This window comes from Porites lutea, chromosome 6 (genome assembly GCF_958299795.1).
Source record: "Porites lutea chromosome 6, jaPorLute2.1, whole genome shotgun sequence".
NCBI classification, from domain to species: Eukaryota; Metazoa; Cnidaria; class Anthozoa; order Scleractinia; family Poritidae; genus Porites; species Porites lutea.
Window position 1 is genome coordinate 19630623 of NC_133206.1, and position 12483 is coordinate 19643105.

The 12483-nt window shown below is 37.7% G+C and overlaps 1 protein-coding gene across 3 annotated transcripts in view; it reads left to right on the plus strand.

The window, feature by feature from the left end:
* The window catches only part of LOC140940276 (ankyrin repeat and sterile alpha motif domain-containing protein 1B-like), a 38526-nt gene extending 30821 nt beyond the window's left edge, over positions 1–7705 (plus strand). For all 3 annotated transcript variants that reach the window (XM_073389198.1, XM_073389200.1, XM_073389199.1), the window contains 5 exons: positions 168–239; positions 320–406; positions 4302–4439; positions 5678–5722; positions 6514–7705. In XM_073389198.1, the coding sequence (XP_073245299.1) occupies positions 168–239; positions 320–406; positions 4302–4439; positions 5678–5722; positions 6514–6564 (393 nt within the window). In that variant the 3' untranslated portion in view covers positions 6565–7705. The remainder of the gene's footprint in view (positions 1–167; positions 240–319; positions 407–4301; positions 4440–5677; positions 5723–6513) is intronic.
* Positions 7706–12483: the final 4778 nt, after the last annotated feature.

The following is a 12483-nucleotide window of genomic DNA, read 5'->3' on the forward strand; positions in this document are numbered from 1 at the left end:
AAATTTCAAGAGGCATGGAAATTTCATGTAGGAAAAGGGATATGTCTCGAGAGAGCCACTGAGAGGGAAATGTCAGTTTGGAGTATGGAGATGAGTGCTAACTTAATTAATTGATCACAATTACCGTAACTCTTTTCATGTATACCATTCATTCTTTTAAATTATAGTATCTTGGGTCCCATGCGGTTAAGACAATCACCGGGCTGGAATCTACCATTGATGCCTGCCGAAAAATGAGGGTAAAGTAAAGTGAATGCTTTTGTTCTTCTTTGCTTGAACGTTATAACTCCCTGACGTTTTCTTCTGCCATTTTTTACAGCTATCTACGGCTAAGCTACAAAAGATTCCTTCAGTCATTTTGTCTGTGTCTGTGAAAGGAATCAAGTTCATTGATGCCAGGTCTAAGGTACTTTGATTGTTTTTATTCTTGGTTAGAATTATTTTTACAATTGCTGAGCGTTTTCTCGCGCGCTGAGTGATCATGGGCTATAGCCTGAGAAAACAGCCCTCATTTCGCGACGCCACCACTGGTTTCCCCACCAAATGACATCTGAGAAACGAGCGCAGAAATTCCATACTGGTGACGCGTCACTACCCAGATCTGGGTAGTGCTTCGAATTGGTCGTGCCGGGTGAGAAATTTGATTCAACCAATCAGAAGCACTACTCTGATCTGGGTAGTGACGCGTCATCAGAATGGAATTTCTGCGCTCGTTTCTCAGACGTCATTTAGAGGAAAACCAATGTTAGCGTCGCCAAATGTCGGCTGTTTTCTCAGGCTACATGATCTATGGACGATGAGTGTATAGACCATGGAGATGACATGGTGGTGGCGCTATTTGTTTTTCTCTCTGTCTTACGCCCAATTTTACGAGAAACTTCAACGGAAATGGACCTTAAGGTGATTCCATAGTAAAAGAACCTAACATAGATTTTAGCTAAAACTTGTTACACTGATGTAACAAGTCAAGAAGATGATAAAAAAGTAATAAAAAGTGGGGGTCACCGTGCTCGTTTTGACGTCACAATGCTGACAAATACGGCTATTTAGGACCCTTTTACAAAAACCGCGGGCAGCGCAAGACTAGACAAAAAGGAGAGATTTTTTCGATGATACATGTGACATCACACAGAATTTGACTTTAATGTATTGTTTATCCACTTACGTACCAGAAAAATGCCTTTTAATGCCCTTGTTTTTACTTTACGCTCCAAAGTAGAATTAAATTGGACGCGCGCTTTTCGACCCGTGATGGCTCAATCCGTACAATTTAGTAAAATTGCCAAAAAACTGAACATAGATTTGTGCTAATTTTTTTCTCATCGAAAGGAAGCAATGTCCTTATTAAAATCATGAAATAAAAAATGGGGGTCACCGTACTCGTTTTTGCGGTAGAGCTGCAGAAAGTGCGCACCAAACGCATTTTCTCTGATTTTTGAGAGAGGACTGGGGCGAGTTTCAAAATAGAATGTATGTGAAAGGGGGAAGAAAGTATTAAAAAATCCGTTTTTACGGAATTTACATCGAGATATCACATTTAGGACACAATGTGATAAAGAAAGTGTTTAAATGAAAATCAAAGTGAGTAAGCACAAGTTGAACATCCACTATCGAGGTTCTGAGAGGAGGTCGAACTCAGCAACACGCGTGCTGCTTACGTTATGCACATTCCCAGCACATTGAGTCTCACCTCGAAAAGGAAACAACAGCAAGCAAAAATTCCAATAGTGTTTCTCTTCAGTCAACTTCATTTTAATAATATTACTTCACATGCTCTTTTTACGGCGGCCATCTTGTTATGCGCAGTAAGAGATGCGCAGTGCAAAACTAGGGAATCACCTTAAGAGCTTTCCATTTTATTTTTTTTAAAAAATGGACAGCAATTTTCAATGGTCTGTTCTTTAATTGACTATAGAACTGACCTTAAAATTAGGTGGATTATCCGTGTTGCGCGAATTATCCCACGGATAACCCGTCTGAGACGGATAATTCGTCCTCTAGGGTGGGTCTTAAGGTGGCTGAACACAGTTTTGGCAGTTTCTGAGTATAGGTCATTTGCCAAATTGTGGCAGGAGAAAGGTTGCAGCTCACAAGCTGAAACTTAGCAAGTGAAAAATATACTGATGAAAGAGTTTGACTGACAGGTAAAATTTGACGTTTTCGTAGTTTCCATGGCAACGTGAACGATTAAATACAACCTTAAAATTTCACCGTTACTCAGTTTACATAAAATTCTCTCATTAGATTTTCCCATAAACTCGCACACAGCTTACTATAATTAATCACTACCATTTGAAACTTATTTGACCAAATTTTAACAGAGGGGTTTTTAGATAATCAATAATATAATTCTACCGTAATTATTAAATGTGTCACAAAATTCGTCTGTTCAACTTCCATTTTAAAGTTCTCATCATTTAAAATACGATAAAAGTAAAAATTTTGCCAAATATCACAAAATTTTATAGAGTAGATTTTGAGAAATCGTCGTCTGTGTACCAATGCTTTTTTCGCCGCCATGTTAGTTTGTCTAATTTAAAACACGCGCTACCGCTGACCGCCCGCAAAACTGTGTTCAGCCACCTTAAACGGTCAATGATGGTGATGATGACAGTTACAATAAGGAAGATGGATGCTGACGACAACCACGATATTGATCATGATGATCATTGTTTTTGATATGATGTAATCTTGTATCCAGATCTCACTCTGTTTTACACTGAAAAGGGGCCCTTGGCCGATGGAGGTCTGGGTACGAGATTAAATAATAATAATAATAATAATAATATTTAATACTTATATTGCGCTTTTTCTATAAAAATTCTTGGGTTGCACGTGACGTCACCAAAAATCAAACTAAGAAACTATCGATTCTTCTGAGTTTCTACTTTCACGAAGTATTACAGTACCTAAACATCTTTACATAAACAAATTTTTGGTTGGAAAGGGTTCTTCGTTTTGCGAGAGAGGGCGCTTGAATTTCCAGGCTTTTGCGTTACGCGACATTTAGCTGGCGGCCGGGAAAGCTCTTATGTGGGTTAAAAACATTACTAATTTTGGGAGATTTTGCAATCTAAACATTCCTTGTCTCAGAATAAATATTACTGTAATCTTTATGAGTTCCTCAAGCGAAGAATTCACGCATTAGTAGGAAAACTCGAAAACAGATGTTTTTGTTGGTATCCGGCGGCCATATTGGTGTTCCTGAAAGGAACACCAACATGGCGTTTCCATACAAAGCTTTATAAATTTAGGTAAACCGTTTTTCCCAATATCTCGCATTTGAAATATTTCACAGACCTGATTCTTGGCAGGGGTTTTTGTATATTTATCTTTTTTCATTTCCCAGAATCTAGTCCTTCTGTGTTGAATGGTTTGCATTTTTATTTTTAATTGCGTGACAGTGCAAGCCAAGAATACTCAAAAGCGCATTACAATATTATTAATAACTAAATTAAAACCAGTAAAATTACCCGGTAAAATTACAATATTACAATATTAACATTACAATATTAAAAAAATAAAAATAATAAAAATAAAAAATAAATAAATAAATAATCTAACTAAAAGCCTTTTTAAATAAATATGTTTTAACAGAGCGTTTAAAAGAGTCGATTGATGTTTCCTGTCTAATTGGCAGAGGAAGACTGTTCCATAAAAAGGGGGCAGCCATCGATAACGCGCGATCTCCCAAAGTCTTCTTCGTTCTTAGCCGAGGTCTTTCTAACAATATACCATTATTGTTACGGCATAGTTGGTAACGTGAGACCGGTAAGACAGAGACAAGATCTTTAAGATAGCTAGGCGCAACACGGTGAAGAATCTTAAATGTAACAAGGAGAATCTTAAAATCTACGCGCAAGCGCACTGGTAGCCAGTGGAGTTCTCTTAGCAAAGGAGTAACGTGACAATACTTAGGTGCACAGTAAATATGATGGTGAAAATGATGATAATGATTACGATGATGATGACAACGACGATGATTATGGTGATGCTGATGACGACAACGATCACGATGAAAAGAAAGGAAAAAAAACTGGACAAAAAATAGATAAATAGTTTTGTTGTCATTTGTAAACTGACATAGCCTGCGTAGCTGGCGGTATTGTGTAGTAGTCGAGTGAGATTTGACGGTGGAGCCGTCACGAGCGGCGAAGCCGCGAGAAATACCGCCCTAATCCATTTTTTTGAAACTCGGCTCCGCCGCCAAAACTTTAATCTCGCACCCACACAATGCCGCCAGCTACGCAGGCTAAAACTGACACCACAAAGTAAAGGACACTGTTACCATTTTGTTTTAGATTATGGTCAGCTACCACGATATGAAGAACATATCTTACATCACGCAAGATCCAGAGGACAGAAGAGTTCTGGCATACATAGCGAAAGATGCCAAAACAGAGAAGCACTACTGTCACGTATTCAGAGTGGATTCCTTTGTGAGTCACGTAATGTTAATACACACCAACGACGTAAGCATGAAAGGGAGTCTTAAGGGCCACCAGATTTCCCGCAAACTTCAAAAACGTAAATAGGCTGGAAACAACAACGCAGATTTGGGATTTAGAGATTAACAATTAACCCCAAAAGATATTGCTGGAACAGTTATAGCAAACGAACGTGCGCTGGAAAGTGGACAGTGGAGAAATTAACCTTCGGCAAGGATTTTTCGGAAACACATGAAACGTCAAGTCTTTCCTATTATCGGAACGCTTATTACGAAGCGCAGCAGCGGAGCATTTGTGAGAATTATTTCTTGTCGTAGTTGTAGGGTGCGCCTTTGCCACATTATACAACATAATTGCGATGTGGCCCTTAGGCCTTGCTTTCTTGCTTACGTCGTTATGTGTATTTAAGAACATTGCTCTTGTGATCATTGTATTTAATTGCGTAGCAGGAGCACAAGGGTCTCTCACCTCCGATTAGATTATATAATATTTCAATAAACATTACTTACTTTATCAATGCGTGGAATAGGTCACTTTTGAGTTCCGAAAAGCCCCAAACTCAAAACGAGGCTAAGTGTAAAACTTTCTTGTGATAATGATTTTTATTTGCATGATAATAAAAAAATTGTCATATCAATGGCTTCTCACTATGCCTCGCCTTTAAACAGAGGCTTGATGCAGCCCGGAAATGGCCAGTAGTTTTCCTCGGTGGCCATTTTGAATTTTTCGGTCAGCTGGTACGGGGCAGGAACCCAGAAATATTTGGGGTCTGGGAATGGGTATGAGACAGTCTGGAAAATCTCGGAAGATCCGATCGCTTGCGGAGTATTATAAAGTCTTATAATAAGAGATACAAGCAGCTCCGAAGATTTCTCGGTTCCAGACCTTCCAGAATTTTCTTGGAGTTGTAAGAGTTCTCCATCTCATGCGAAAGTTTCACGTCGTGGTCGTACAGGGAGAGTAAAAATGTACCTAAAAGATTGATGCACTAGCCTTTGAGCAAGCTCTCCCTGGGTTCCCGGGGATATGGGGGTGGGGGAGGGAAGAAGGGCCCCGCCGCCAGAGCGCCTCGGTGATTTTGTTTACAAGCTAGTGATGCAAAGTTGTTGATTTTCCTATTGTTGAATCGCAACGATGACTAACACTTTTCTTTTTCTTTGTGCAATGCTTGTGACGTACCGACTATTGCGCATCTTTTTAATTGACGTCTTACTTTTAATCTTGTTTAGGCTCTGTCAGATGAAGTCACCATGTCCATAGGACAAGCTTTTGAGGTAATTACCATGCACAACTATATATCTCACTGGGCCAACACCGTTGTTATGACATCCCAACAAGCTGTCAGTGAGATGTTTTACATCCATGGCAGCAGAAAAGAACACTCACTTTTGGTCTAAGGCGACTTTCTTAAGGTCGAAGGGAGAAATTTCGAGGGTGCGTGCGCGCACGAGGGAGCGTGTTCCCCTCGCGCGATCTATAAATACCAGTAAAACCAACCAGCGCTTGCCACAAAGGCATACTTATTCTATGCGAGACTCCCTGCGCCCAGACGTTGGCAGACCTTATTAACTTTTTATACCCTTGAGTTCACAGGCAAAAAATGTAATGAAAGTCCTAGATTCCATTGAATAACATGTTGAAAAAGAAATAGTAACCTGCGAAGGCGCTACAGAAGAGGTCATTGAAATGGTCATTTCATAGGATTTCATCACATTTGTGAAATTTTAAATTGTCGTTAAGTCTTTCCCTTACGCATCAGGGGGCTCAAATTTTCCTTGATGGAAGAGGTTGAGACTAAAGAATTTTTTAATCTTTCGTGATATTTGCAATCGGGAAAGTTTTGTTAGCAAACTGAACATGGCTTTACCTGAAATTCTACCAGTAGCCAAGTACTCTACGCCCTTGTCAGCGGGGTTTTTTTTACTTGTTATGTTTAATCAGAAGCATATAACCTGATCATTGGGTTCCCTGTGTCCGACTTCCTTTTGTTAGCTGCTTTAACAAATACCTTTGGAAATTGTAGTGCAAAGGTGCGAGTTACAATTTTCTGTTGTTTTTATTGCAGCTGGCCTTCAGTCAATTCCGACAGGCTCTAAATCGCCGCTCCGATCAGTAAACCAAACATATTATCTTAAGATCAAAAGTTGTTTAACACTTACATTCCGGGAGGAAGAAGTAGTAACGGTTGCTTAAAACCTCTCAAAGGAAGGTATTAAGTTATTGAAGAGTGATCAAAGATTCACTGCAATAGCTATTATAATTAAGGTCAAATCTCCTTCAGTTTGTCTCGATGGAGATCTCGACCACAATAAACAAACGGCAATGTAGTGAGGGTAGATAAGTGTTAGCTACCAACTATACGGTATAAAAAGGCTGGTTAATCGGCTTACCTTAAGCCTTAGGCTTTTGTGACTGCCGAATATTGGCGTCGTGGCTTGATGTTGCAAAGACTTGTAAAAGCCAGGATCAAAGTAATCACATTAATAATGAAGAACTGGCAACCCAGCAAACCAATCAAAATTCAAAGTAAAAAAGCAACCGTCGCCAGTGCAAGGGCGGGAAAATTGTATTAAGTGCCAAGCGCGAGAAAAATCAACCCAGCGAACCAATCCAAATTCAAAGTAAACAAGCAGCTGCGCCCAGTGTAAGGGAAAGAAAAATTGAAAGAACAACCTAGAGAACCAATCAGAAAGAAGTTACCAAAGAAACAAGTAACCTCGCCCAGTGCAAAGACGGGAAAAATTGTCTCGGGCGCGAGGAAAAGTTTGTCACGGGTTTGGGTTTTTCGCTCAGGAGTGAATGATGATTAGAAACCTTGTTTCTGTCCATGTAAATGCTTATCAAACCATTGCGAATCGCCAAGAAAAAAAACGTTTAAGTTTGAATGAGGCGTCTTCTTTTGTATCAAACCATGATTTTAAAAATAATTAATTTGTAAAAGACGATTTGTCTGGTGTGCCTTCAAAAATAATATTTTCGCCCACAAAGCAGAGTATTTTTTTATCAGTATATTTTTTAGAATACAAATTATCGAATCAAATTTGGAAATATATTTTTTAGAGAATTTAGCGGGCCAAGTTCTATGACCTTAACCAACAACAGTGTTTCTATCGCTGGAAATTTTTTCACTTGTGATCAAGCAGATATTTTGATGGGAGCAATAGTGAGGTAGAACAGGAACATTAATAATTGAATATATTTGTACAAAGTTAAATAAAGATGGTTTTAAATATACTACTTTCCTAAAAATGTCCTTAGACTGGCTTTTCTCCTGTTGTAAAACGTAAGCAGTTCTTGCACGTTATCGGCTGGGGAGTTCATTCACCGGCGAAAATTGTCTGATTGGTCGACGCGCGACCACGTGACATTGCCAAATTCAAAATGGCGGCAATACATCCATCGTTTGTTTATTCCAGTGGAAAGAAGTGAAATTGCGGCTTAATATGAGTTGCAAATGCATATACGGATATTTTTAGAATAGCCTAGAGTTTTTATTATCCTTTTTCACCTATTCCTATGGGATTCGTTCCCTGCGATGCTCGCGTTTTGGCCGGTTTACCGGATTCAACTTTGCACTCTTCACGATCACGAAGGACAACAATATTTTTGATGAAAGCCGGGTCACTAGAAAGAACGGCCTTTGTTCACAGCTCTATGCAGCGGAGAAATAAGACACTATGGGTCCTTTGAAATTGCTTAGACACCTGGAAGTTATTTTATTACTTTTTTTACCGAAAAGATAAAGCAAAATTATGTCTTCTCCAGCAAGACTTTCTAATTTATAAAAAAAGCTTGAATATGAGCTAAATGAACTGTAGTGTCTGCATTCATGTTCTTTCATTGCAATTTTAATATCAAAACTTTAAAGCCGTCTATGACCGAGCAGGTTTTTTTTTTCTTTTTTTCTTTTCAATGGTTACTGTGCTTGATCTCAATAAGTTAAGGTAATGAAATTTTTAAAATTAGGGCAATACTATATATAAAAGAAGAGAACTTTGATTGCAAATATGTTAGTTGGAAAAAATACTGATTATACTATATGATCTTTTTACTATATAGGTTAGAAAAGTGATGAGTAGTCAAAAGTGCTACAAAGGAGTAAAAACCCAGATCTTTCCATTAATAAATTTTATTGACACTGTCAGGGACATATACTTTGCTTGAATACACATTTGTTCTTCAAAAATCTTGTTTGTGAAGCTGCACTATGTTTGATTCAGGATCAATCAATCTTTTCTGAAGAGAAATGAACAATAAAGTATGTTAGCATGTCACTACTTCAACACTGCCTTAGCCAACAACTAAGAAGAAACTCAACTTCATATAAAAAAAAACAAAGTGAAAAATACTTCACTGTAAACCAACAACCGCTTCAAATATATATCACATTAAATTCATGCAAAATGTAGACCTGATGAGAAGTTTATAGGAAAAGAAACAAATGATAATTACAATGAAACTATAATGTTTGAATGAGATCTGTATTTGAGAGTTCTCTCATAATTCTGACAGAAGATCAAAATAGGAAACTGCATATCCTACACAACTGCATTCATCAACATGATCCAACTAAAATTTCATGAAGACTAAAAGTTTACTCCAAACTTTAAACTCCTGTAAGGTTTTTCCCAGGTTTGAATCACATTGAATACATATTTAAACAGTAATTAGATCTGTGAAACATTAGGACGGTGCAATGTCGTGGAAGGTCTGGGACATTACTGAGACTCTAACAAAATCCTTTGGTGCGAGTTCCAAAGCCGCCTACTATTATTTTATTATGAGCCTGCTACTTAAAAAATTTTTTGACAGCCCCGATATTGCATAGTAAATAAACACTGTTGGATATACACATGCAAGCGGTCCATGACCATCATGCTACCTATCCCTTGATCAAAAAACCTACAAATCGCCTTTTGCTGACTTTTTCACCTGATTTTGCATTAAATAGCCAGATTTGGTTGTTTTATGCTGAAAAGTGGATTTTTCTCAAAAAGCTTGGTACTTTGCTTACAGCTACAGTGTACATTGTAGAGCAGTCCCCTTTTGCTACGGCCCAAAGACTGGACACAGTGAACTCAAATGCTGTATTAGCCAATGCAATATTTCTAAGATGCATTTATGCTGTAGTAGCTAATAACATAAGATGTAAGAACCTGTGTTCCTGTTTCTTTATGATTCGTTTTACAAGGGATTTGAATCAGAGATCGTTAACATTGCCAGTGTCAAATGCTTGCTTGTCAGGCGAGTCGGATGCGACAGTTACACCTCAAGATAACTATCTTATAAGCTAATACAGTGTTACTACATGTACATCTCAATTATTATTTCTTAGCTAATACACTGTTTGGGTTCTCTGTGGACAAAGAAAACTGTCTGTAATAATGAGCTGTCCATAAAGTGGTGCTTATAATTTCATTTACCAGCAGTTCTTTTTATCTTAATATTCCAGATGGTATAAAAATTTAATTACGAACAACTATTTGAAACTGGCTACAGTGTTGATGGGATGCTACAGTGTACAATAATACTTTGAAAGGTCTGACTGCACTCTTATCGATCATAGTCATTGCCTCCTGTGAGCCAATTCATGGATGAATTTGATACATGTACAAAAGAAAATCCAACACTCAACAATCAGAAAGATGTAATACTATGTGACCTCATGATGGAACTTAAAGAAAGGAAATGTATATTATTTTTAAGTTACATGTATTTTTTTTACCTTTTTTTTAAGTTATGTAAATTGGTCTTTTGTTGAAGAAAATGAAACAATGTCAAAAATTAATGTTTTGCTGTGCATGCATCAATCATGCAACCATGAATTTGACAAAGGTTTGGAATTGAAAACTGGACAAGTTTGTACTTGATGTACCAAATTTCTCACCGGCTGAAACTAACAAGCATGATGTGCCAATTTTTGGCTCTAGCTGACATCGTAAATAAGAAAACCCATATTTTGGAAAGCATTTTTTGGCAAAACAAGGACTGATTATGCGTATACATATTATAAAACTTAAAAGTACTCAATCACAATTAATAAATACACAGTACAGGTAAACCCCCAATGCTAGCAATCTTCTGTGACCCAAAGAGGGTAAGTATGCTGGTGTAAAAAAAAAAAAAAACTCCAAGGATTGCTCTACAGAGATATAACCATCCCTTTTCAGGGCTGTCATTACGTTTTGAAACAGCCATAGCAAATGAAGATGAAGGTGTTATGGGTTACGGCCCCTAATGACAGCTCTGCCTTTTTATTTTAGACAATTCTCAGTTTATGAAAAGCCAAAACATTTTTATTCAATCATTACATGTAGATCTCATTACACTTTTATCCTTCTTTGGAACATTACCTGCTATTTTTCAAGATTATTTCACAAAAAAAGACTTTACATAATTATCACAAATATACCTGATCAGCATCTAATATAAAATTTTATTCTAATATTGTAGTCAATTTTTTATTCCAGTTAATTTATAATTTTCTGTTCTTTTTGTGTATGGCAATGTATGCTAAAAATAAAAGAAAAAATAATATTTATGCTGAGATACAAAATTAACTGTGCACAACATACACGTATACATAGATTAACAGCCAAAGAATTCTCAGTGAAATACAGAGGGGCAAACTATTATGGAACAATCCACCTGAAAACATTGATGCCATGGCTGATTAAAAAAGATGTCTAAGTACAAGTACAGAATAACTTCCAGGAAATAGTTTAAATTGTAATATAAGGTGCCAAACATGATAGGGCCATTTTTGTTCTCAGTTAAAAAAACAACTTTGTGCACGTATAATGCATGTACGGTCTCTAGGGAAAATACTATTTTTTTCACTTTCGATCGATCAAAATCGTGTCCCATTTGACACACATTCTAAAGAGAAAACGCGCTGATTTAGATTAAGCGGTCTTCCTATTAATTATAATTATAATGATTATTATTCTGTTGCTCAAACGGCCCTCCACCGGCTGTACCTTTCAATTTTCTCTTGTGTTGGACTGTGGGGCGAGAAACTTTAACCTGAGCATAAAATGCCAGCGAAGCTTAATAAATAAAAATTCGAATGTTTGAGGATACACTGAACTAGACCTCCAGAGGGTCCCTGAACTTCAAAGATGCAAGTCGATATTTGGTACGAAAACGGTCCACACGTTTAACACAACTGCCGCTTCCGTGCACAGCGGTACAAGCTAATTTATGTACATAACAAAGCCCAATAATTTTTCTTTCACTTCTTTACAATTTCCTGTTGTACCGATGTGCACGAAACTAACAGTAAGCATAGAAAGTCAAAATTACCCACCTTTTTGCCATGCCTTTCGCACCCATGCCGGCGATTGCAAAGCCAATATCTCCGACAAATACCCACCACTGGGTTTGTCCGCCGTTTCCAAGGCGCTACATTTTCTAGAGAAAACATTCCACTCAAAACTTTCACCAAAATGTTTTTTGATCTCTTACTATGGCAAGAAAACCACAACGCTATCACTGTCAAAAAAACAGCCATTATTTTTTTCATCTCAACCGGCATTTTTCCCTCAGAGCCAATGACATTGCGCGAAATAGATCACGTGTCATTTTTAGTAGAGCATGCGCAGACATTTTTCGCCGGTGAAGGGGAGTTCATGTGAGATTGCAGTGCGCATGCGTACTTCAGTACAGTAAGCTTGTTCGTACTTTATGATTGCGGGGTTTTTTTGCTTGAAAATCTGAACTTTTCTCCCGTTATGGTTAGTAGCAATTACAAAGTGTCCCTTCTTCGTAGAAGCAACTTACTGTTTCCTTTTTTTCTGAAAAAAACGATATTGTCGCTGTGAAAATCGCAGATTCTGACAGGGAAAGCTGACCTCGTGCTTGTGTCAGCTTTGAATACAACCTGAATGAAAACGACAACGCAAAAAGACAAAGACCTGAAAGGTCCCACTAACAATTCTAGTACAGCGAGTGCGGTATGCTGACAAGGAAGACACTCATCGCAAGAATTGTAGCAATTAAAACAAACTAGTTAATGTTAAACAGTTAAACATCA